At 40.7% G+C, this 27,583-nt stretch overlaps 2 protein-coding genes across 5 annotated transcripts in view; both read right to left on the bottom strand.

The window, feature by feature from the left end:
* crybg1a (crystallin beta-gamma domain containing 1a) overlaps positions 1-2,742 on the bottom strand; it is a 14,374-nt gene extending 11,632 nt beyond the window's left edge. Inside the window, exon 1 of the mRNA XM_061697405.1 lies at positions 144-2,742. Within this exon, the coding sequence (XP_061553389.1) occupies positions 144-2,735 (2,592 nt within the window). The 5' untranslated portion in view covers positions 2,736-2,742. The remainder of the gene's footprint in view (positions 1-143) is intronic.
* On the bottom strand, positions 2,740-27,583 carry LOC133413265 (uncharacterized). Of its 4 annotated transcripts, XM_061697408.1 has the most exons (6): positions 27,156-27,583; positions 11,357-11,501; positions 6,917-8,274; positions 4,910-5,352; positions 4,307-4,825; positions 2,740-3,725 (listed from the first exon to the last, which is right to left on the bottom strand). In XM_061697408.1, exons 1-6 carry the CDS (start codon positions 27,521-27,523, stop codon positions 2,740-2,742), a joined length of 3,819 nt encoding a protein of 1,272 aa, XP_061553392.1. In that variant the 5' UTR covers positions 27,524-27,583. The 4 variants fall into 4 exon arrangements, with proteins under 4 accessions (XP_061553392.1, XP_061553390.1, XP_061553391.1 ...); XM_061697406.1 differs by having other exon boundaries at positions 4,307-5,352; XM_061697407.1 differs by having other exon boundaries at positions 4,307-5,352; positions 11,357-11,498.

The following is a 27,583-nucleotide window of genomic DNA, read 5'->3' as shown; positions in this document are numbered from 1 at the left end:
TGAAACATCACATCACAAACATCACTACTGCATCTATTGTACTACCATAGCAAAGTCTTGGATGCATCTTTCTTTCTTGTTTGCATCATACTGAAGCAATTGGAGTGAAGAACTTTATTTACTGTAAATAATACAATGCTTACCTTCGTGTTTTTCTTCCGAGGAGTCTTTGTGATGTATTTGGTGGGTGGAGGCAGCTCAGCATTATTGACCTTAGGTGTTAAAGCCTTGTCCATTGGAATAAATCCGTCAGGATCCTGCTTGGTTTTAGGTGCCGTTGTGGAGCCCTGGTCAGTCTCAGACTCTCCTCTGTCGTCAAGCTTTTCCTCCCAACATTTTGGCGGTTTGATTTGTGAACACAAGGGCAGAGAAGGCGGGGAGGGGCTAATTGTTGACTCACTGGCAGCAGCTGTACAACCACTCACAGTACAGCCTGCACCTCTCCTTGTCACACCCTGCATATCTGATTCACGTTCAGGAAAGGTTGCATCAACAGCTTCCTGCTCTCCAAACGAGGGCGCATTTGTCTGTTGTTTGGATGAAACGTTATTTTGGTGAGAGGCCGTTTCCTCTTTGCTCCTCTTACTGGACCGAGGGGAACTCAGTAAGTTAGAGAGGATGGATATCCTTTCTAACCGGGATGATAGCTTCCCTGGCCCCTCGCCATTGTTCTGCTCAATCGTGAACCCCTCTTTGACTTCAGATTTTCCTTTTTCCTCATCACGCCTTTGGTCTTTACCTGAGAGCGTGGAATTGACTGGTCCATGTTTTTCCACGCTCCGTCCTGCCCGATTGGCTGCTTTTTGTTTTAACATCATCGCTGGAGATGGGTCCTTCAAAAGTTTGCCTTTCTTTCTCAAGCCAAACTGGAATTGTTCTGGATCAAAAGTTTTTTCAAAATGATCCTCCCTAATGGCTGGCATAGCAAAAGGGGAAGATGGGGACTTCTTACGTGGGTGCTTCTTAGGAGGCAGTGGGAAGGGAATGCCGCCCGCTTTAATGCTCCTGATGAAATCCTCAAACTCGTCCGGTTCAAGAGATTCGTCCTCACTGGCCGAGTCATTTAGTTTCTGCCTGTTGCCCTTTTTCTGTTTGTGATGATGTTCCACGTTTAACCAGCTAGATGGCAACTCGTTCTTGAGCTGAATTCCCTGAGGTGGACTCAGTGATTTCAATGCAGTAGGAAGAGGGGAACCACCATTAAGTGGTGCTTTTCCTGGTTGTTGGGAAGTATTGAGGTTTTTAGCTGCTTTATTGCTTTGTAGCGCATGTGTTGTCTTTTTTTTCTTTTCTTTGGCCTCTTTGGCATTCTGATCAAATAAACTATTTAAAACACCGGCGGCCAAGCCTTGTTGTTCTGTGACCTCAATCTGACTGGGCTTGAACTTTTGCGTTGCAGCCATCATTTGCTCATCATTTTCTTTAGATACTTCTTTTTCTTTCATATCACTCTTACCAGTGTCTCTTTTGCTTGAAGACAAACTTAAGTTTGTAGACATTTCAGAATCTTCGGCCATGTTCTCGATAGCTTCTGCTGTTACTATTTTTGCTTTACTTTCTTGGTTTACGTTTAGCACTTTGCAATCTGCGTCCTGATGAGTGTTTTCATCCTGTTTCTGGACGCCCTCATGATCAGATCTGATGTTTACAGAGCCCTCGTGCGCTTGGAAATGAACACTAGATTCAGCATTTTCAATTACATGCCCAATTTCACATTTATTTGTGGCAGCTGGCATTACTTCTTCCAAACTTTTTTTTGGAGTCTCCTTTGTTTCCGTTTTTTGTTGAGAACTCTGTGTTGCCGCTATGTCAAGACTGTGGCTTTCCGGTGTTCTTTCAGCATTTAATGCCTTTGCAGGATCAGCAATTTCATCGTGCTTGTCAACACTCATATGTTGTACTCCAACAGACTCCTGGTCTTCTTGGTTAATAATTTCAGAGTTGGGACTCTTGCGAGAACTTTCATTCACTAAACTTTTTATTGATGAAACATTTATTTCACTTTCATCTTCTTTAGTCTTTATTTCACTTTGACTCCCCCTTTTAACACAACTGTGCTTGTCCTGAATTTCGTTGTTACTCCTGGTTCCCTCATCTTGAGCTACAGGTACTTTGGGTTCCAGTTGTTCTTGTATTGTTGAAGTATCCATTGGCTGCTTAAATTCATTGTCTACACTTGTTGTATTTTCTTTCAAAGAATACTCAATAGCTTCTTTGGAATCAAACACCTTGGTTGTACTTCCATGTACTGCATTTATTTCATCTGCTTTCAGTGCTTTACTGCTCTTGCTCTTTTCTATGGTGTTTACCGTTTGCATTTCCTCTTCTGCAGCCAGCGGTAAATATTCATTTTGTGATGTCAGCTGGGTTGATTGATTTGGTTTGGTGATGTCTTTCACTGCTTCGTTTTCTGTGGCTTTGAGCTCTCTGATCCAGTTGTTGCCCAACACTGCTGTGTCATTCAGCTTTTCATTTAACTTTGATTCTTTCCCCTCCTTTTTAGACTCTTGTGCTTGTAAAAGAGGCTCTTTGTCCAGCTGGCTTTCAACATTCTTGAGAACTTCATAAAGAAGTTCATTCTCTGTGTCCAATGACTTTGTTGGTTTCCTCCCAACCTCTTTACTTTTCTCCTCTCCTGTAGAATTTCTTATTGAATCTATGGCCAGTGCGGACAGCAACATATTTTCATGAATTATATTTGTAATTTTTTCCTCAATAATTTCAAAATCTTTCATTTTATCACCAGTGTTTAAAGATATTGAAGGTGTAGCTGAAAGAAGCCGTTATCAGCTCAGAATCATGGTCTTTTGAAACAGATTCATTTGGATGAACATTTGTATTTTTAGCTGTTTCAATGGAAGCGGCTTCCTGGTGAGAGACTATAATGTTGTCACATTGAAGGGTGTAACCCAAGGCAGGGTTAACAGAACTATCCATTAGATTATCATGAGCTGCCTTAGCAGCCTGAGCCATCACGCCTGAATCGAGTTTTGTGTCATTTGTAATCATGACTGTCTCTGGAAGTACTTTGTCCTTTACATTCTCTGAATACAATTGTGACGTTTGCATTTCCAGTGCAGCGCGATCACCTTTGAGATGAGATCCATTTTTAGGTAAAGGCTCCAATATCGGTTGTTGTAGGGCTTCATGCTCTTTTATCTGCCTATTAGTCTCAGCACTGGGTACCTTGTTGGTCGGTGCTACCTCAGCTATCGCAGCTTTATTTTCTGGTTTAACTTTGTGTTGAAGATTTACCGTAACCACTGTTTCATTATCCTTGATTATTTGAGTTTTTGAATTGTTTCCTTTAGGACTAGTTGGGGCCTCTTCTAACCCCTGGGGCGGTCTCATTTTCTCTCTGGTTTCACTGGCACAAGAAGGATTTGTAAGTGTCACACTCTTTTCTTTTTCGCTGTGAGACCCGGATTTAACCTCAAGAGTACCCACAGCGGAACTGTCTTTAAAACGATCTGCTGCAACACTGTCTATAGGTGTTACAGCTGTCTCTGTGTTACTGTTTGGATGTAAACTGTCCTGTTTAGATATAGACATGTTTGACGAATTATTGGTTGAAGTATGTTGAATTTTTCTCGAGTTAAGACTGGGCGAGCTCCTCTGGCTTCTCATTGGGAGCTTGCTTGGAGATGTGGGACCGGAACTGTTTAATGGAGTCTTCAGGTATTGTTTGAAAAGCTTTGAGTCTTCTTTATCTTGGCTGGTGGCAACTGGAAAGACGCATAGAAATCATCGAGTCACACAAAATGATATCCTCCAAGCCTTCCCAATATTTCAAGGAAGGTTGTACTTGTCATGCACTTCATAAACTCCTTATCTTGAGTTGGGAAAATATGGAAAATGCAAAAATTAGCAGTTTTGACAACACTAAGTATTTTGCATTGCACGACACAAAGGTAAACAGATTACACACATGCAGGCATTCAAGAAGTGATGTCAGACTCAAGGGGCGCACAAACAGTTGTGCACCTCTTGCGTTAGCATTTCCCCACATCATGACTTGAATCCTACCGTGACCATCAGGTTCCAAAGCCCCAAGTTACAGGTGAGCTAATGCCACCCCAAGATAACTGCTAAATGATAATGAAGCAGAAAAATAGAGTTGGTTGGTTCCATATAGAGGACCTAGTGACTAAATTTGTTGTATAAGCTTATTCTGTAGTAAATAAGTGTCATAACCAAGACGTCTGACAATTAACCTAAGTGAATTCAGTTAAAATCCACTTTTTACAGCATATAAAGCCCCTTTGTAGCTTGAAACTTAAAGACTCTGTCACAACAGTTCTTTTACCTTTCTTGGGACTTCCAGAGGGAGGAGGGATCTCACTCGCAGGTCTTTCCACAAGTGCTGCTTCTTGTTGGTCTGGGCACTTCTGGGCTTGTTTGTGTCTGTCTACTTGAGGAGATGTGACATTTCTGTAGTTGACTTCACTCGTTTTAGGTACTTCATTGTTCAACTTTCTAGTTGGAGATGAAACAGGTAGCCGACTCTTTGATGTTAAGGAAGCAAGTTTATCCTGATAAGACTGTCCTATTTTAAGTCCCTCTTCCACTCCATTTACTAAGTCAATATGCTGAATAACATCAATAATATCCTTTGGCTTTTCTTTCACATGATGTGGCAATGGGTTTAATGCTTTAGTGGGAGAAATGTCAGCTGAGGGAGCGTTTACACCCTTTTCCTCGTCAGAACATGTTTTCCTGACACCTTTGGATGTAGACACGAAAGATTTCAAAGATTCAGTCGCTATTCTTGGGTTTTTCTGTAGTTTGGAAGTGGCCAAAGAGCCATCAACATCTGTCGCTTTATCTGTTGACACAAGTGAGTTTATATCAGCATCTGATATTTGCCTTTTGGGAATTTTAGACTTTGTGAGACCACTAGTAGATTTGCCTTGCGATGGTGTTATCAGAGAAACTGTTTTCTCATTGCTTTGTTGCTTTAGTGGTGGTAGATCACTGGATGTTGTAACTTTAATGTCCTCCGTGGAGCCCTTTGATTTCGTTGTCACATTTTTGGCCTTGCCGACCGCCGCTGTTGCCGAGGGCCTTGTTACGCTTCCAATGGTACGCCGCTTTTCAGCTGCTACTCCTGGTTTAGAGGCCGTTGCCTGGTTAATCCCATTGCCTCTTATTCCAGATACCCCAGTCTGTAGTTTCACCCGGTACATAGCAGGGGTTACAGAAGTACCCTCAATTTCAGATGTCTGACAGACAGTTTTTTCTTCAATTAAAAATTCAGATATGTTTCTGTCTTCAGTTACATCAAATGGTTTGAATGATGTTGAGTCTGCATGTTTGTTTTCATCAGAGTTGTGGTTTTGAAGTTGTAGCAATCTGGATAGAAAGACAAAAGAATACATGAGTAGATGCATAAGGACATACACTCAGGTTTCGAGTTAACATCCGAGTCAAATCCGCACAAAGGGCACCCACAAAGAGAAAACATTTACTGAGCTTTGGGTTATAGCTTGAAAATTCTGTTATAGCTTGAAAATATTGCGGTTTCTCATGTAAAAAGTGTTGTTCATGGTAATGAGACCTTAAAGGGATTTTATTTTCAATAAAGTGCGCTCATCAATTGCCGCCACGACCGTTTATGATTTCATTTATTTGAATTATGTTGAGTGAACTGAATTTTAGTTTTGCTGAGGATGTTTTCTTTCAAGGACTCACTGTTCCAGGGCTGGGACTCATTGTTTACAGACATGTGCATCCTGGGACTCACATAGTGTAAACTGATCTATAATATATAACTAGGGTGAGGTTAATAGTAGTCTTTCGGCTTATCCACTCCAATGTCTGCCACAGCAGCAGATAAAACAGAAGAAGTGAACCACAGAAGAACAAGAGGAAAAAAGAAGAGGACAAGACTCAGACAGCAAAAAGCAAGATGAAGAAAGTGGCAATGTCATAGACACTGTTACGGCGTTACAAAACCAATTAGGGCAGAATTGTAGGGATATGTTGTTTTTATAACGGTGTGGGTGGGAAATTCATTCAAAAATAATTACCTTGCAGAAAAAACATTATGGGACCAACACATTAATTTTTTGGACTAAATTCCATGATCACTACCACTAATAATAGCAGTAATAATAATAGTAACCAAAATATATATACATTTTTTCTTGATGTTAACAATTTCTAATGCGCAAAAAAACGAGTTATTTTTGTATTCAAAATAAAAATTGTTGCAGTGCTTTCGGTGCATATCTCTGTATTTTATATTTACATTTTGATGAGCAATACAGTATTGTGATAATAACACTGTGACCATATGATCACTACTATGAATCTTTTGCTGTTACAAATGTGTTGCTAAGGAGTGGCTATAAACTTGGATAGTGTCACTCCTTTGGTGAAATAAATAATCTGAAATAAATATTTTTTTAAATAATAAGGTAGGATTAAAAAAGCTCTTTGGAACTTGAGCCGTAGTGCATTCAAGTGAAAGAAAAACAAAGAATACTCGAAGTATTTTTGATTTAGCAACTCATTTTGAAGAATGCAACAAACTAAGTGTGCAGTAGTCACCTGTTGCCTATCAAGTTTTGTATTGACGAACTTACTCAGTTGGTGAAGATGCACCAAAGACACACACAGGAATGGGGACGATTTAAACTCAAGTTGCAGCGTATAAAATGTACGTTGTGGTAATTGCTTCTAAATTTATTTTGAGCTTTAGCTGTTTTAAAAGTGTCATCACTCTGTATAATGAGACGCTCAAAATATAAATATTTCAGCGCCTCAGTCACTGTGTGGTGTTCTCTTCTGGTACAATAGCACATGGGAAGCCTAAGATCAGGTTCCACGAAGGCTTTAACGTTGTAGCTCACCTTTCTTTTTCTCCGCTCAAGGGTGTTTTAAACAGAAACCATAACAAAATGTAGATACTCACAGATTCTTCTTTGTCTGCTCAGAAGTCGTTGAAGCGGAATCTGTGCTGTCTTCTTCTCCCACTTGATTTTTCTTTTCCAAACTTAGCTCTGGGCTAACGTGTACTTCATGGGACACATCCTTGGGCTTTGAAGGCAGATTCACAGTCTTGCGTGTAACACAAGTTTCTTTTGACCCTTGTTTCTTCTTAAGGGGGTGTTTCTTTGACTCAGTGCCAGTGTCAGGCTCCTCTGCCTGCCGTAAAGTCGTTTTCAAATCCAGCAAAGTTGGCGCAGAGGACAACTCTGCCAAGCTGCTCGTGGTTCCTGTAGTCTCCTGGGTAACTGACTCATCCTCAGGAAATACTGTGACAGGTATGGCCAGCACGGGAGGCGAAAGTGGTATGACGTCCTCCTCCCTTTCCTCCTTCCTATCCTCTCTCATGTCTTCCCACCCTATTCTCTCCTCCTCTCCAAGGTGAGTATCTACTAATATGGCTTTGAAGAGTTGAGTAGGAGATTCACCAGCTGGTACTTGGTCTCTTTCCTGTGAATGGCTCTGTGCGGAATTTTCCCTGCCAACATCCAGTGGACCCTCATGTTGAGTTGAGAAGGAGTGAGTTCCGGGTAATTTAGAGCCCAAGGTTATTCCCTTTAGGGTCGTGCTGTGGACACTTTTTCCAACTTTAACTGATGTTTTTGCTGTCACTAAGCTTATGGACGTTAAGTTAGGTGACTTAGGGAGTGTAGCGTTGTTGGGAAAGGGAATTTGAAGTGTTGGCACGTTGGTTGGGCTATCATCACCACCCTTAGTCAAACCTTCTGCCTTCTTCTCTGTGATATCCTCCAAATCCATCTGCAGCCTCTTGCTTATCTCCTCCACCACTGACTCTGCAAATCCAACCTCGGATTTTGTATCTGAACATGGCAAAGTGGCGGTTGCAAAGTCCAAAGCAGTGGGGGTCACATTCCCTGAATTCTTTTTGCTCCCGGCAGTGCTCACCCTGCACACAGGAACCTCCTTCACACTGCTACAGCCACTGCTGTTAGAGTCTGCAAAGGGAATATCTGCTTCATCAGACAACAGAGAAACCACACTAGAGGCACTGCGGCTGGAACTTTCGCTGAGGTTGTTGCCACTCTCCACTCCTCCTCGGAGTTCTGTCTCTTTCGACTTGTCGTCTTTTCGGGAGGGAGTAGGAGTCTTTGAGCCACCTTCCTGTTTAAGCAAGGGTGAATGTGGAGACAAAGGGGGCGAGGGGGAACCTGGACAACTTGCATTGACTGAAGAGTCTGAAGTCTGGTTGCCTCGGCTCTTCCTCTTCTTGGGGTTGAAGAAGTGACTGAGACGATCCAACACACCCCTTTTCTCCTCTGAATTCTAAAATGGACGGAGAAGATGCAAACACAAGATATATATCAAAGTGGTGACAGTGGCAACACCCTATAATCTGTCGTAGATCCTTATATAATTTATCTAAAAGCAAAAATGCAATATGTAAATCATTCAGAAATATGGGTCATGAATTAAATGCTCTGCTAATTAAAAAAAAACACACCAAAACTTATAAAACATGCTGCATTTTTTTATTTTAAAATTTAAGTGATCAAAATCAGTAAACAATGTACCAGTACCAAAATTTAATTACTTACAGTATGATGACCCAAATTAATTTACTTTGTTATTTTGGATACATTTTCTCCAAAATAAACCAACACTGGACATACAGTACTACCAATCTAATGAAATCCAATAAAATAGGCTATGTGAAGTGGTCTCACGTTAAAAAAGATAATGATCATTTAGTTTTATTTTGATCACACTGGGAAGTATTTTCAATAAATTGTTCTCTCTCTCGTCATGAGGTGTAAATTTGTACAATAAGCCAGTATGTTACAGTGCAGTTCTACAAACAAAACTGAAACTCCTTTAATAATACACATTCTATTGTAATGTTTAAATCTTTATGACCGTGTAAAACACTAAACATTACTAAGTAATGACATACAGTAGATTATTAGACTGTTCAAGTGTATGTTTAGTTCACGTGTTTGAAAGTAGAGAACTGTTAGCAGGAACAGCTGTGACTCAAATGTGACCGGCACAAGTGTAGTCAGTGACTTGACTTATTATCATTCTATCGTTATCATTCATTCAAGTATTTTAGAACCTAATGCAAACGTAATAATCACACTGCTGACTATGATCAGCCATATTACTCACAACCCAATGAGGACAGTGTAAGGAAAAAAGTTACATACCATTTGACTCGCTGTAATAGTTCTTTGCAGATTAAAGCAAAATGAATTCCAACAGCACAGACAATCTCATCTAGAGCAATCCCCCGAATGACTGTCGTACAACTAATAGGAACCATATCAATATGTAGTTAGTCCTGCCCCGTGACAACAAGCAGCGCTGGTGGCTTGTGGATCTGTAAGCAGAGTGTCTGTCTTGAGGGCATGGCCGTTTGCATTCACAGCAACATCGTATAAGCATTTGTGAAAATGACGGCTCACACGGAAAACAAGCAATTTGCAATTCAATGAAATTAAAAGGGCTCGGAAAAGAGGGAAACCCCACCCTTCCTCAATCTGAAGAGACATCAGTGCATCTGTTTTCTCGTCTATATTTATCAGGCAGCACTTGTGAAACTGTCATTCCACAACAAAAATGAGGGCTGGATCTAAGTTGATCTTGCTACAGTGAATTCCAACACTGTACAAACCAATTCGTATATATACTGTACACCAATTGCTCAGTGTGTGTCATTTCTTTTGTAATCTTTCTCAAATTAAATAAACAAAACAAAAAAACCTTTAACACACTTCACAGTGTCAAATGTTACCACTATTTTGACTGAACAAACTGCCGCTCATGGCTGGGATTTCCAGTTCATGTTTAAACAGAATAAAACAGACACCTGTGTAGCCTCTGTTAGGACTTGAGTTTCTTTTCTCCGTACAGTTATCACATTTTGCACCACCCACTTTAACACTCCACTGTACCTCCAACTCGATTCTGCCCATTCACTCAATCCCACATGCTGAAGCTTTAAAGGAATATCCTCTGTTTAGTGTGTGTTTGAATCTCAATAATAGTACTCGTCATCCATTCTGGGGAGGAGGAAAAAATAAATCACCACTAACACTACTTTTATGGATTCATACGCATTGGTCACCTTGAAATAGGCGTAGATTTAAAACCATTCTTTATGTCCCACTTCCTGTCAGCTAAAGCCCTGTATCGTTCTCCAACAACAGTAACGGTGCAGTCTCTCTCTCTCTCTCTCTCTCTCTCTCTCTCTCTCTCTCTCTCTCTCTCTCTCTCACACACACACACACACGCACTACAAAATCAAAACAAAGCCCCCCCCCCAGTTTTTCTTAACTGACACAGACGGTACAAAAAAATACATTATCTGCTGACTGGCAGGACTGTTAATCGAAGATCAAAGTAAAGTTTGAGCTGAATTCCACATCGAAAATGTTGCACATTTAAAAATGAGCGCGCTGCATGAACAATATAGCAATGCAAAGGTGGGACAAGTTGTGAAAGCAGGTTTTTCAGGTTCAGGTTATAAAATATCCCACAAACAATGACATCCCACAGGATAACGCTCATCTTGTCTTGCACCCGGATACTGTTTGGTTAGCTGACATGTTAACTTGCGACCCCTGCAGGCAGAAATAAGTGAAAACTATAAATGTGAAGACAAGAATTAAAAATATGCGGTGACAAATATTTGTAAGAGATTTGACAGATATTTCTCCGAACCATTAAACAGTAGTGCATTATAGACCAACAGTATGCACTAAACAGTATTCTAGTTAGAATCAACAGGTGCAGATTTGATTTACTGACAAGTTGAGCAAAATGCTATGGAAAATGAGCAACATTTCCTGATCAGATACACCTAAACCAAGCCAATACGACGATAATGCAATCAATTCTACATTATAAAGCTGATCATTAGTCACCTTTTCTTGATGGCGCAATTATTCTAAATGAGGTCACGGCAGATGGGCAGGGTTGAACTGGACTGAGTTGCCTGCAAGTGGCTGACCAAAATATTTGCAACACCTTCAGTGTAATGCAGTCCAACTGAATTATACTCTCAAAAGTTTTGTAAAATTCCAGTTAACTTGTCAAGATGTCTATATATAATCTGTATTTTATCACAACACTATTACTGGCTTTACTAACTACATTGGCAACATTTCAGATTAGAACAAGAACAACGTATCTTATCAAGTGCTTAATCAGAAAAATAAGTCAGTAAATAAGGATACCGTTTTCCCTAAAATGTATACGATGACATTTCTAAATATGTATTCATATCAAACTGGGAAACCACACTTTAATGCATATTACAGTAGGCATTCAGGATACAAATAGGATGTGTACAATGCTTAAGTTAATGAACACCATGCAGATTTAGTTTCCATGTATTATCACTGACCTTGCAGTATTTGGTTGGTGAAGTGGGACTTCCTTGCTGAGTCATGTTGAAGTAGATCATGGAGTTGGAGTCAGAACGAAGGTCCCAGTCCGATTCAGTCTGGAACGAGCACGCTGTCGAAACACTCATCTGGTCGAAGCTCCTGCTAAAGCGAGGCGGGAAAGAGAAAGAGGAGTGGGGGCCCAAAGGATATGAGGTCATTGGCTTTTTTTCCCCCCTCTCACTGTTCAGTGGGTCTTTTCAAAAGATCTCACTCAGACTTTGCTCCTATTATATGTGCCACTGAACAATTCAAGTTCCCTATGACTAAAGTTCATGTTGATTCGTGCTGCACTGCCATTTAATTGTTTTGATTTCAGTGGCATTAGACTGTCTGCCTTTGAGGTGAATTCAAATGTAAAAAAAAAGAAAAACTAAACACAGCAGAGAGACAATATTACACTTGGTGGACAACATTCGTTCAAAGTAGGGTAGCACGTTCACTAAGCAATTAGAGGGTCTTTGCGGATTCTGGCTCATGTGTGAGGCATGAGGACGGTTTATCTGCTGCTGAAGATACTCTTTTGACACAACGTATGAACATAAATATTATACACCGACACAATCAAAAGATTTGCTCAATTTACAGTCTAATAAAGTGTTGTGCTTAACGAAAATAATAAAAAAAAAACATAATTATGTCTAAAAGCATTACCATACATCTAGATTAATTTTGGGTTAAGTCAAACAGCTTGGAATTTTTTAGATAGATACAGAAGAGAAGATGTTAAAAAAGAAAAGCGACATTAGTTCCTAATGCTTTGTCAGAGAGTACACACACACACAGCCAAGACAGGAGTCTGCAATAATGTGTTTCTCCACAAGGGGGCAGAGGCAGATTGTTTTTCACTGACCATTAGCAGTTTACTGACATTAACTATTTGATTGTGGCTTTGATCGCCAACATTTTGAGTGCCAGGACGTCAAATGAGTTTACTATTACCAAGCAGTGAATATGTAAAAACATTGTCAATCAAGGTTCTTCCTTGTTTTGCACAGCACAGCAGAAGAGGAGATGTATTATGTATTATTATTGTATTATTTACATTCTTTCCAGGGCTGAGCTGCTGAGTGAACCAACCACACCTCACTGAGCCTCACATATGTGGGACATGAAATGGAATACCTTTTGGTTAATTGTTATCTCTTTTTTGTTTCAGTATGTCTGTGGCCCAGTGCACAAAGCAAAGTGCATAGAGACATGATTAGATGAGTTTGTTGTGGACCCCATCCCCATCAAACATCTTTACGATGAACTCGTCTGACCTCACAATTTTTTTTCTGGCTGAATGGAAAAACATTCCATGGTCGCACTCCAAATACTTCCAGAAAGTCATTGGACTTTAATTGATATAGTCCACATATACAGTACATGAATAACGATCTCTTAACATCCAACAAGAAACAAAACTAAAGGGCGTTCATTGTGTTGAGTCTAATGTGGTCATTGTTACTAGTATGGCTTCTCCACAGCATGTGCCGTGGGCTGAGCATGCTGAAGCATGCAGTTTATTAATGTCTAAGCATCTGGTGTTGCAATGTGTCCCTGTGCAGATACCTGCAGCATGTGATTTGGTTTATAACTTCGAATGGGATTTCATATGTGAGAGTGTCATGTCATCACTGCAACAACATACGGATGTGCTCTTCTGCTTCACAATGAGTCATGTATTTATTTAGTAAAGGTGTTGAATAATGTATTTTGACTGAAAAAAACAAAAGATGCGTGAGCCCCGATTTAACTTCACCATTGAAAAAGCTTCCTGATCTTAATATATTAAAAGCAGGTGCACTGAAAATATTAAAAGCACACTAGTGTCACTGTGCATTTGCGTACCCAGCTTTTTTTGGGGGGGGGGGGGCAGAGAGGTAGATGGCGCTCCAGGAGGTGAACTTTCCTGCAGGATAAGCGGTGTGGAAAATGGATATTCAAAATAAATACACAAAAAAAAAATTACATATAAATAAGAACAATAAATAACGTAATGCTTAATCAGTGGATTAAATAACTCACGGGATTTGAACTACTCTCCTTTATTCAGTATTATTTTGCTTGTAATATTTTTTCACTGGACATAAAACTCCAAATATTCGCTGGACTGATTTAACTACTGGGATGTAGCACAACCAAACACTAAACAGCTGTCAACAGCTCCTCCCTCATATTGCCATAGGCAATACAGGCAATCTAAACAAACATTCATTGAGCATCACAAACACACAAGTCTAACTGATCCTTTACAGACATTTGACAAAGACGGAAACCAATCTGTAGGAGATATGATTGTTATTTGTTAGAAAATATACCGGTAGATACCGTAATTTCTCGTGTATAATGTGCATTCCCCCCCCCCCCCCCCCCCCAAAAAAAATTGTCAAAAGTCAACTGTGCGCATTATACATAGCTATAGGGGAAAATGAAAAAGCTTTCACACTTTATAAATGTATGCCGCCATCTTGAGGTTATGAAAAAGCTGTACACTTTGATACCAATGTCACCGCCACCTAGAGGTTATGAGAAAGGTGTACACTTTCATTCCAATATGAGAGGGGTACATATGACTGCATATACTGCATGTACAGTTGTGCTCATAAGTTTACATACCCTGGCAGAATTTGTGAAATCTTTTAGTTTTTTAAATATGGCTAAACAACAACCATCATTCATTTCTTTATGGTTATGTTTTGTTTAACGATAATGCTTTTCTGAAATGCTTGACAGTTTAATTTGAATCCCATTAAAATTAAATTAAATGTGTTTTGCCTAGCCCTTCATGTTTTGAATTGTACCCATCTTGTACAAATTCTGCCTGGGTAATCAATCATATGAGCACAACTGTGTGTTTTCTCATTTACTAAATAAAAGTAAGGCTGTGTATTTCAAAATAAGAGCAAGTAAATAAAAAAGTATTACATGTTCAAATAAAGTGCTTAACTTCAGAATAATTCCTTGAAAAAAAATACTCATATGGGTAGAAGCAAAATCATGCATTATAAAAAAGCATTATACATGGGTAGAAAGGTTTTCCAGAATTTTTAGGTCACCTTTGGGGGTGCGCATTATACACAAGAAATTACAGTAATGAATCAAGATAGAAAAATACCACAGTCCAGATTGCACTACAGAAAAATATTGAATTGCTGTTGTGGGTACACGGCCTTTGCATTCTGTGAGTCCGTATGATCTCAGGGTTAATGAGTAACTGGCCATTCATATGAAAATGAATAAATAAATAGAAGCACTACAACGCTTGGAATCATTTCATTTTTCATTTCAGACAATTAGCAAACCATCTGTCTAATCACAATTCAGGAATAATTCATTCCTGAATTGCTTCTGATAAGGGAAAAACATTCACCAAAATGTCTGACAACGTGAGGCCTCAATGTTTGTTTAGAAAGAGCAACTGTGTTTGGGAGTGCTTGGAAAATGACAGTTTGCCAGATGTTAGGTGTGTCTGAAACTCTCTGCAGACTGCAGCCACTTCACTTCCCTGGGAACTAATAACCAACAGGAGAGTAGAAACTAAGTCAGTGTTAATCAATACAAAAGCAAACTTTTTTTTTTAACAACTGTACAGTTTTTTTAACATCTAAACTATATACAGGTACATACCGCTTACAAGTGACTATGCAATGAGGTACTGAACAGAATGGTTTAGTGGTTAATATTGTACACTATATTTGTCCCATTTCCTTAACCTCTTTTATCCCATCAATGCCATATAAACTCTTATGAGTTTGTATACATTTCGTAGCCTCCATTCTTCAGACAATCGGCCCCTATGAACGTTCAGCGTACTTGATTATGAAGAAGAGAAGCTGGTGGCTCGCGCTTCCTTTTGACTGGTCATGCCAATAATTATTGCAAGGGATATAGTTGTATAGGACAGGATTTCTCAAAACATTTTTTCAAATAACTCAAATTAGAAATTTGGTTTCTCTTCATAATTACTCAAATACATCATGTATTGCCACAACACCAACCTACATTGTAAATAATTTAATCACACAAAAGACGTGCAGTTGTTATAACAAACATGAAATTGTGAGGCTCCCTGGTGATCAAGAAAATCTGCAGCCCAATAAAAATGCTGCCGTTATCCATTTTGGGTCTGGACTTAAGTTTTGAATACCCTTGAAAAGGTTACCCCATTTCACCATTATCTATAGCTCCATGTGCATCAACTCGAGTATTCATTTTCATCTGTACACTAAATTTAGTGGTTGCTCACACTTGAAAATTTTGGTAGAAGCAAATAAAGGAATTTGAAATGTAAACTAGAAATGTTTGATGAGATTGCATATTCTTCCCAAAGCTTTTCAAGTGTTTTCCCAGCTATGAACTGCAATATTTCTGACATTCATTTAACAATAAACCCTTTCTTCTGCCACGAAAATTGTTCAGGCCTAATCCCAATTGGACTGTATAAAAAAAACACTCCTCCTTTTACAGGCCCCGAAGTATGTTTGTCTGAGAGCTTTGTGGTTCTGTGTGTGAGAATACAATGGCCGCACACACCTTCAAATTCATGAAGCGCACGGTTTTCAGACCTGTTTATATGCCTGCCGTACACCTTAGGCTGCACTATAGTGGCTCTTGCTTGATGGTTAAAGGATTGTTAACTATAATCTTCAAAGTTTTTGCCAATTTTGCAACACAGTATATTCAGAAATATTATTTCCATGTTTTCATCACTATCCCAAAACCCAAAGATATTTTTTACACACACAAACCAATAAAAAGCTTCTCATCGCTGTGTCCTACTAAAACAAATGAGCCAGCAATTTCCAAGAATAACTGCTCGCACCTTTATGATGTAACACAAATTCCTGCTTCAACCCCCCAAAAAAAAAGCACAGTTCACTAAACGCTACATTAGAATGATGTAATCTTACAGAACATCTGCAGCAGCTGCTCGCATCAAATAACCCATCAGCATCTCAAACTCACCATTGAACCTAAAGATAATCTATAGTACTCGAGGAGTTGGGGTGGAAAAAAATAGTCACTGAGCATTATGGTCATAAATGCATTTCTATCCTGACCCAAAATGATGGGGCTTGTTACCCAGGACTCCCAGGAGAATTGCTGACAAGCAACGGTCTGTACAATCTCATTCCTACAGCCATGTTGCTACGCAGTTTGGTTTTTAAAAAAAAAAAAGAAAAGAAAAAAAATAGTGTTTGTACAAATTCTAGATCGTGCTACGTGGAGAAACCGTGCAAAATAAATCAAGTGGAAAGAAGCACATAATACATGAAATGAAGACCTTGTTAGAGAACTACTTGAACCTATCCAACTTGCACAGGAACAAGCATTCCGAAGAAAGGTGATCCATTAAAAGGCTGAGGCAATTACGTGGGTGTGCAAGCAGTTATAGATGTAAAAATCTGAGGTGAAATACACCAATTGAAAAGAACTGCATGAACAGCTGACAATCTATAATAATAGAAATAACAGGAAAGATAAATACAGTAAAAGCATATAACTGCTACACCAGCAAACCCATTTCAGGAGAAAACATGTAATGTCACATTTCACAAACTGCTCCCTGGAGCTGTGTCATTTGTCACAATTTAGGGAGGGTATTGTTTTCTCTCAATCAGCCCTCTTTTCTCTAACCTTTTCTGATTGTCATGCAAGTCTAAAACTAATTCATAAGTAAGCACTGAAATGTGTAAACTCTCTCAAATGTACTCCGTGTGTGGATATAGTGCATAGATTAAAAAAACAAAACAACAAAAAAAACATGATTAAAGTTATTCCAATAGGGGATTTCCTGTTTAAAATAAACTGCAAGCACAGCAAATCATTACTTTTCCAAATAACACAATAAATTCAACCTAAGTTTTGTTGACTAAGAACATTCCAGCAGAAAGAGAAAAGATAGATAAAAGTGGAGGAAGACGTGTCTTCTGACTGAACATTTGACAATAAATTATCTAGTAATTAAATTAATGTGTGACTCGTGCTCCATCAAATAACATGGGAATCGCCCATCTTGTTTCACCCAAGAACCAAAGACATCCTTTCAATATGGACCCAGGCCTATTATTTTGATTGTCTGCAATTTCACTTGCAAAAGCTTTTGGGGATTTAAAGACGTTTGATACGCACATCTTTCTGGTAGTTCTTGTCATGCGGGAGATTTTTTGCATGCATTGTAACCATGTGCCACAACTTTGTTAAGCACAGTTTCTGCCCTGGACGTCATGTTGGTCAAGTGGTTATCACGTTTGTCCCGCAGTTCTGCGGTTCAGGGTTCGAAGCTTGCATGTTTTTTTTCTGGGCACTATGGCTTCTTCCCAGATCCCCAAACACGATTAATTACAAACACTAAATAATCCATAGATGTGAATGGTTGTTTGTCTATGTGCCCTGCGAATGACAAGCAACCAGTGAAGGGTGTATATCCTATCTCGCCCAAAATCAGCCAGGGGATTTGAGAGCACCAAAGACCCTGACGACGAGAAGTGGTATAAAACATGGATGAATGTACACAGAGAGATTCATGAGTTCACTGGCTGTTCATCTACTCTGCAAAGGCGCTGTGAGCATAAAATAGGGGAAATCCAGTTATAATTCTGCTTCAACTGCACAAGACCACTGTTGGGCACCAAGCAAATTTCTCGGACGCCAGAAATTAACCTGGCACTCATATGGCCAGTCGGAACTCGCCAGGTTACCCATAAATGTACATAAAACGTGCTCACTGCAGTCCAGATCTCGAGTATGTTTGCAAACATTTGAATTTGCATATTTCTTGAACAAGGCACCATCATTCCATTCCAAAGACTTCCTCCCTGAAACCTTAAATCAAATGATTATTGATGTCCCCTGTGGCTCTTATGTGTGGTATTCATACTGCTCTGAGGCAAATAAAAACTTGCCTCTCTGCTCTATCAAAAGGTTGCTTGTTTCTCTGTTTCTCTCTCTCCCCTTACATGGACATCCTAATGTATGGGGATACAATCCCAATTGTGCGTGAAGTACAGTAATCCCTTCATCGCAGGGATTAGGTTCCGGACGACCCCCGCAATACCGGAAATCTGCGAAGTTTTATTTTAAAGATGTATGATGCTCCCCAGACTCCTATTAACCTCTACCCCATAGTTTTATAAACACTTTCTATACTTTTAAACACCTTTTAAACTCTTACACATACAGTAATGCACAGTAGTACTGTACATATTGGTTTAATGATTTTTTTCCTTTTTTTCTTAGGATAGGAAGCTTATTTTACCACAAAATAAATTACAGCATGCAATCAAAAATCCCACATTATGGTGAATTATGCGAGAGTACACTGAATCCGCAATAGGTGAACCACAATATAGCACTGTATACTTAAAAACATACTGTATATTCCGTAATCAATACTAGTGACAATCAGTTGACGAATTTAAGGTTGACTAAAAGTAAATGTGTAACCACAACCTATATTAGAAAACACACAGAATGTTGAGTACCACAGACATTAGAACATTATAAACCAAGTAGGGCTATAATGATTCTTTAACTGTCTTTAAATGTGTGTAAAGGTGTTGACTTTGTTTTCAATTGGATTTCAAAGGAGGAAAGTTAGTTGTTGACTTCTTTGACTATTTTGTACATCAAGACTTACTACTACGTATACCTGTTCTACAGCCCTCCAAAACTGGAAGCACAACTGGATACGGGAGCCATTTTTCTCAAGCTTGCAGGGAATACCTGATAGCTGGGTAGAATACGGTTGGGGTGATTTACAATACATGTCACAGACAACTTTGCAAAAGCTTAGGTGTTTTGGTCTGCTCCCGTGTACAACCATGTGTCCACACCTGCCAGAACAAACTGTACAAGGGTGGTAAAAAAGAGCAGTTCAACTTAGCCATGTCAAGCAAGCAGGTTTTGAAAACACAAATGATCTCATTATTTGCTGAGCACAATAATAATGAGATCACGGGCATACTCGTGGCTGGCCTTTTCTTATTGAAAGGCTAACACAATTTAGCTAAATACAGAGCTCCACTGGACAAGTTTAGGCACAAAACCAAATGCTCACTCCTTTAGGACAAAAGAAATGAGACAGCAAGGCAATCCACAGATCCAGACCCAGCACATTTGTGGAACAGCAGAACCCCTGTAGTGTACTCAAGGTGCAAGAATATATACAATATTTTGTTCTAAAAGCTTACACAGCTAATTTAACCCTAACAAAGACTTGTTGAATGAGCTGGCATGAAAAGATGTGTACATAAAACAATAGGCCGCAACTCAGCTCCCTCCGTCATGCACACAATAAAACCCCATTTTAGCTTCCAGACACCTGGTGTATTTGGCTGTCCTAGTGCCTTGAGATTTGGCTTCTGGTAAACGGCTGCATTATTTGGGCCGAAATGAACCTCTAGAACAAAACGAGCAAACTGCAGGAAGCTGAAAGGTTTGACAGCAGTTATTATGAAGACAATGCGATTCTATTTTAGTTGTAAATATTTTATATGCATCATTGCATATCTAGAAAAGCTCGATATAAAAGCAATGTATTAATAGTGGTAGTTTATTTGGGTGTTGCAACACCCCCACTTTTCATACTACCCCTTCAACCCTTTGTTTCTCCAATTATGTTGCGGGTCATGTCAAATGTTATTTTGAGTACAGTAGACCCTCACTATTCGAGGGGGATAGGATCCGGGCTAGACAGCGAATATCAAAAATCAGCAGATAATTGACACCTATTATATTGCATTGGAAAACTATTTGGTTTTTTTTTTGTGTTTTGTTTTTAAACCTCAAAAAATCTTGAATAAGTGGGAATTAACCACAGGTTGGATGTGACCTAGAGGTGAAAGATAAATTCTGGAAGGAGCTAGACGAAGTAGTTCAGCGCACCCAGCCAGAGAGAGAGTCGTGATTGGTGCAGATTGTAATGGACATGGAAATAGGGGTGATGAAGTGATGGGTAAGTAAGCCATCCAGGAAAGGTACTTGGAGGGACAGATGGTGGTAGACTTGGGAACAAGGATACAAATGGCTGTAGTGAACACTTTTTCCAGAAGAGACACGAACATAGGGTGACCTACAAGAGAACCCAGACTCTGCTCCCTCATGGGAAGGCGTGTCGGTGGAATTGAGGAGGTCTTCGAAGTATTCTCCCCACCGGCTCACAACGTCCCGAGTCGAGGTCAGCAGCGCTCCATCGCCACTATACACAGTGTTGATGGTGCACTGCTTCCCCCTCCTGAGACGCCGGATGGTGGACCAGAATTTCCTCGAAGTCGTCCGGAAGTATTTCTCCATGGCCTCACCGAACTTCTCCCATGCCCGGGTTTTTGCTTCAGCGACCACCAAAGCTGCATTCCGCTTGGCCAGCCGGTACCCATCAGATACCTCAGGAGTCCCACAAGCCAAAAAGGCCCGATAGGACTCCTTCAGCTTGACGGCATCCGGGTTCGGGGATTACTGCCACGACAGGCACCAACCACCTTACGGCCACAGCTCCGGTCGTCCGCCTCAGCAATAGAGGCGCGGAACATTGTCCACTCGGACTTGATGTCCCCCGGAACATGAGCAAAGTTCTGTCGGAGGTGGGAGTTGAAACTCCTTCTGACAGGGGATTCCGCCAGACGTTCCCAGCAGACCCTCACAATACGTTTGGGCCTGCTACGTCGGACCGGCATCTTCCCCCACAATCGGAGCCAACTCACCACCAGGTGGTGATCAGTTGACAGCTCCGCCCCTCTCTTCACCTGAGTGTCCAAGACATTCAGCCGCAAGTCCGATGACACGACCACAAAGTCGATCATCGAACTGCGACCTAGGGTGTCCTGGTGCCAAGTGCACGTGTAGACACAGAGATGAGCACAGAAGTCCAATAACAGAACACCGCTCGGGTTCTGATCAGGGGGGCCGTTCCTCCCAATCACGCCCTTCCAGGTCTCACTGTCTTTGCCCAAATGGGCATTAAAGTCCCCCACCAGAAAGATGGAGTCCCCAGCGGGAGCGCTCTCCAGCACCCCCTCCAAAGGACTCCAAAAAGGATGGGTACTCTGAACTGCTGTTTGGTGCAAGGCTGCCCTTTGTCACCGATTCTTTTCATAACTTTTATGGACAGAATTTCTAGGCGCAGCCGAGGTGTACAGGGTGTCCAGTTTGGTGGCCTCTGATCGACAGGCAGATCGGTGCAGCATCTGCAGTGATGCGGACTTTGTATCGATCCGTTGTGGTAAAGAAGGACCTAAGCCGAAAGGCGAAGCTCTCGATTTACCGGTCGATCTACGTTCCTATCCTCACCTATGGTCACGAGCTGTGGGTCGTGACCGAAAGAACAAGATCCCGGATACAAGCGGGCCGAAATGAGTTTCCTCCGCAGGGTGTCCGTTCTCTCCCTTAGAGATAGGGTGAGAAGCTCGGTCATCCGGGAGGATTTCAGAGTAGAGCCGCTGCTCCTCCACATCGAGAGGAGCCAGATGAGGTGGCTGGAGCATCTGATTCGGATGCCTCCCGGACGCCTCCCTGGTGAGGTGTTCCGGGCACGTCCCACCGGGAGGAGAACCCGGGGGACGACCCAGGACACGCTGGAGAGAATACATCCTTCGGCTGGCCTGGGAACGCCTCGGCATCCCCCCGGAAGAGCTGAATGAAATGGCTGGGGAGAGGGAAGTCTGGGTGTCCCTGCTAAAGCTACTGCCCCCGCGACCCGACCTCGGATAAGCGGTAGAAAATGGATGGATGGATGGATGGGTTATTTTGAATTTATTTATTTATTTTTTAAAGAATTTAAAAATAAATCTGAGAACAGGTGAATCCGCAGGTAACAAGCCACGATTATGCGGGGGTCTACTGTATATGCCGCAGACCGCTAAAAAATAGACAGAAGACCCCAAATAGTCCCAAGGCCGTAGTTTGGACACACGTGATCTAAAGCAATAAGAACTCAAACAATAATAGACTGGTATAAAGTCTCACCTTGATGAAAAAGAAGGGTTTGTTATATGATAATATACAATGGTGCCTTGAGATACGACTTTAAATCGTTCTCTGACCACGCTTATAAGTCAAAACAATCCAACAATCAAAACAATTATATCTCAAATCATCTTTCCCATTGAAATGAATGGAAATGCCATTCATCTGTTCCAGACCCCACAAAAAAATATTTTTTTGTATTTGAGTTCTTTTTTTAAACTAAGGAAATAACACTCTATAATAATATACATCATAAAAACAGAGCTATAACATAAAAGATAGAATGTAAAGAATTCAACACTTTATGATTTAATGCACAATTTAATTTTCTTTTCATTTTCACAATTCAATTGCTTGTGCTAGACCTTCCAGTGTGCCTGTCTTGGCCACAAGGGGGCAATCGTGGTATCTATATTGTTTCATTTAATTATTTCCCTTTCTATTGTATAATTGCTAGGTCTTGTAACTGAGGTTTTGAAAAATATAATAACTATTTTGTTGAACGTCAAACCCCTTTCAGGCCACATAAATGAACTCTGGTTGACCCTCAGAGGAGCGACTAAAAAATATACTACTAGAGTGGAAGAAATGTTACTAACATAAATTGCAGTGTACCCGCATCAGAAGGACCACTGATATTAAAAAAAAATGCTGCACACGATGACATCGTAATCAGAACACCTGGCTTTGAACAAGGTATTTTCTCAAATCTACTTAAACCCACACACAGCCAGATAAATGAGACACTTGTATATACGGCTGAATTCTTCAAAATCTAGTTAAGCCCACTCATACCCAGCATACTCAACACCATTCCCAGTTCTTGACCGATCAAAGAAAATGTTTTTTCCCAGAAAACTATTTAAACCTGTGGTCTGCTCACTGTATATTTAGAGTAAATGCTCCATGGACAGTGCTCTCAGGGGTTTTCTGCTTGGAATAAACCATTGTGATCAACTCAGCTCCTGACTCCAGCTTCAATTATTCGCCTGTTCGGACTCAGATTTTTCTCAGCCTCAAAAAAAGAATGTTTTGTGTTGAACAACTTGGTCCAAATGTAAGAAACAAAGGAACTCAGCTAACTTCTATCCAACCTCAGAAGTTTGAACAAAGATGTCGGACTCAAAGGGGGGCTCGCCGGAGCACCCTCCAACCCACCTTGGCAACATATTCCAACACAATACTTACAATACAGTCATGCGGACACAGCCAAAAACATAGTTTCACAACTACTGTGACTCAGTAAAATTTTGTAATTATAGTCGTTTTTCATTAAGGATAAAGAGCATATGCTAGTAAGTGAACATAAATTGTGATTCTTTTCTTATTATTTTGTTGTTGATCAAGTGACATTCAACACTGTTTCAGTTCGAGAAAAAGTTTTGGACCTTCACCATATAAACATATTTGTTACTCTACAAAAATCTCAAATTCTATGAATTAGCTGCCCTGAAACATATAACAAATGGAGGGAATATAATCGTATAATATGAAGAATAATTTTGCTTTTCCACATTCCACACATCAGGGTATTTCTGAAATTAGACAACAAAGCTGTATGTCACGTACTTACAGAGACAACTATTTTTGTTCAAGTAAACCAACAGGATATGCATTTTAAAGTAAGATGAAAAACAAAGCTAAATAATTGTGGCACAATTAAAGTCTCATTGTACTGTCTGGCATGAGATGATTTCTCAGTCAATAAACAGGCGGCAGTGCTAATCATATCCATCACGTCTGTCTATGAGTTTGCGGAACTTCAGCTCGGTCTTCTGCATGTGACACAATGACATTTAGTTGACGTGCTGCTTGTAGTTGGCTTTCGTGATTGATGCGTCATACCCGCATGACAGGTTTCTTTAGTGCTGCTGCCTTCTTCAAAAATCAAACCAACCGTTTTTAATGTTGGTTAATCTCGTGACAACAGAACCACAGTCAGAGGACTGTCACCCATAATCCAGTTGGTTTATACGAGAGACGGGCACCCATCCAACCATTTTTTATACTTCTTGTCCTCGCTAGGTTTAAGGGTGAGCTGGAGCCGAGCTGACTTTGGCCAGGATACCTCTGGACTGGTCGCCAGTCAATCATAGGGCACAGAAAACCATTCACACTTCCATTCACACCTATGGACAATTTAGTCTTCAACTAACCTTATACGTATGTTTTTGGAATGTGCGAGGAAGGCAGAGTACCTGCAGAAAACCTACGCAAGCATGGGGAAAGCATGCAAACTCCACACAGGAAGTCTGGAGGTGAGATTTGAACCCAGAACTTTGGAATTGTGAAGCAGATGCGCTTAGATATACTGTACCACCGTGTGATTGGTATTAAAAAAAAACAAAATACTTTTTGTTAAGAATATTGTTAACAATTCAGACTTTAATTAAATGAAGGCTTTTATCAACAAGTTGTGTAGTTGCTATATCTTATTGCAATGAGGTACAGTATAAAACAATTTCACCACTTGCTCGCAACCAGCAACTTGTTTGCCAACCATTAAGGCTGCGGTAAAAATCAAAACAGAATGGAACCTTTAGCATGGGACCCTAGTGAGGAGAAGCGGCTCAGAAAATGAATGCATGTATACAGTCATTCAATTAATGTAGGTTAGCACCCATTATTTCTGTCATGTTGTAATGCTGGTTTGACCTGACTGATTAGAATACATGACCTGACTACTAGAGAATACTTTTGAAGATACATTACACAAGTATATACAATAAATGAACAATTTAAATAAGACACATTGCTCCCTCCATCTTCTGATTGGATCGGTGATTGGTTATCGGTTTTTCAAACTCCGTGATCGGCCCCAAAAATACTGAATGTGTAAAGCTTAGTTTTTGTTAAGAAATCATCACTTCATGGCAAGGAAAATAGTGGAGCAGAAGAAATTTGATTCTGTGTTAAAGGGCACCATGCATAAAGTGGTAAAGTTTCCACTGATGAATTGAAAGTCTTCCCAAGTATCCTTGCTCAAGATACAAAAGCTCAAATTGGTTCTGCTACGTCAGTGTGAATTTATTTTCTTTGACAGCATAAGCCATCATCATTGTGGCAGCCCATTTACCATTTATTTTATTATTTATTTTATGACATCCTCTCACTCGAAATAAAATGTAGGCAATTACTGTGGCCAGGAGTAGCTCACACAAACAGGGGACATTAAGAGAAATGTCATCTCTGTAACAAACTGTCAAGGAAATAAATTTAAAGGAGTACTATGAGGCTGTTAATACACCACAGCATAACATAGCAGCATTATAGATAGATATCATATAGATAACTGAATATACAGTTGTTCCTCACTATATTGCGGTTCATCGTTCAGGCTTTTTTCATTTTGGGGGGGATTTTACAGAGTACAGGCATGTCCGTATTTAGAGTCGCGTGCCTTGAGTGTATTAATACATTGTGCCGCAACATGCCAGGCAGCACTGAAGTCTATTGGAAGAGATGCAGCATAAATAAACAAGAGAAGAGGCTGAGACGGTCGTACTGTTGGATGCTTTGGTGGTAGCAGTGGTTTGAAAAATGTGAATTTCTATTAGCCGTCTATGACAATTTGTTAGACAAATGTATACGGTTTGGCTGAACATTCAGGTGTTTACATTTATAGTAGAATACTTCATTCTCTCTTGCTTTGTGTGCCAGTATTACAGTAATCTTCAGCTGGAAGTGACAAATGAACAGCTTGAACCAAACGCGACTTTCCTCTTATTTGGAGAACTGTTTGAGCAAGAGCGAACAGGAGCTAAGTAATACTTGGAGAAGTATGCTTTAGTAAGTTTACGTTTTAAAAAACAATTATACATTTTTTAGGAGGTGTGTCACCTCCACGACCGGTGTCACAAAAAATATATTTATATCCAAACGACAAATGTTCCCCTTCAAAATTACAGCTCTCTCTGCCATGCCTTTACGCACTCCCGGAAGGATTCTTTCAGGATCCTCCACAGCTCTGTCGTCACGGCCATCTTTTTGTTTTATGCCCACGTCCTCACAACGGGTCCCCTTGATCACCCCCTTATGATCTTGAGAAATAATGTAAGGGAGGGGGGGGATCACACAGAGCCAGGATTGAATCGGGAGGTTGTTCCAGCACTGCGGTGTTACGTTCAGCTCAGGGTATTGCGAGCGGTCGTATCGTCATGGTGAAGCAGCCACGACAAATCTCACCTCTTCTCGCACACTGACGGAAGCAAATACGGGCGCGAGCTCTAGACCAGCAGGTTGATCGTCTGGCCCAGATTGAGGGGGGGAAACTTGTCGTTTGGGTTCGAAATACATCGTTTATGACGCCAGTCCTGTAACATTTCTGAAAAACCTCATCCATAGTCTCACAGATTGGGGGTCTGTGAGACTATGGACTAAAGGGGGTTTCACTGCATATATTGTTGTTGGAGTTTGCGCAACGTCCGACTGAAAGACAATTTCATCACTGCATTCTGATCTATTAGTTGAAAGTCCGTGACAACAAGGAGAATAATAACTGGCATAATACATGTATTGGACTCAATAGGGTGTGAATGGCTTTCAGCATTCACTCAAGTGGTTGTGAATGTGAGTCAATAAGGAGCTGCGGTCAGCAATTGAGAGGGCCTAATCCCTCTATTCTTCAGCAATAAACTCGACACACACACAAAAGTGACTAACCTTTGCAGCTGCCATAAAGGTAATCGTGTATGAGGATGTAAAAACACACACAAAAAGAGTAGGTAGGCCTACTAGAGTGTTGCCTCTTGGACGACATGAGCATAATGACACAACATTGGAGGCGTGAAATGAAGTTTTGGCTCTTACATGTGGCTGCTGATGCGGTCCAGTTCGCTGGGGAACAACTCATCATTATCATCATCATCATCTCCCCCTCCTCCTCCTCCTCCTCGGCCTTCTTTCGGCTTAGATTTCTTTCGTTTGAACCTGAACGACAACATCCGCCTTGCCTTCTTTTGCTTCGGCGAAATGAGCCCTCCGTCCCCGGGTAGTGCGGCGGGGTCCCCGGGACTGGCAGGCTCGCCGGGGCTCGCCGGGGCAGTCCCCGACTTGCCTCCTGACACGGCGGCCACTCCAGCTTTCGTTGAGTCCGACTGTTTGGCTCCCTTGCCCTCTTTCTCCGGTGACTTTACTTTGAACAAATTCTTCATTTTTAAGGTGCCGGACTTACTCATGTTGAGTTGGAAAAGACACCAGCGAGCAGAAGCATTCAAAAAAAAACAAACAAAAATGGC

Source organism: Phycodurus eques, chromosome 14 (assembly GCF_024500275.1).
Source record: "Phycodurus eques isolate BA_2022a chromosome 14, UOR_Pequ_1.1, whole genome shotgun sequence".
NCBI classification, from domain to species: Eukaryota; Metazoa; Chordata; class Actinopteri; order Syngnathiformes; family Syngnathidae; genus Phycodurus; species Phycodurus eques.
Note: the sequence above shows the minus strand (reverse complement) of the source record. Positions and strands in the feature narration are given on the sequence as shown.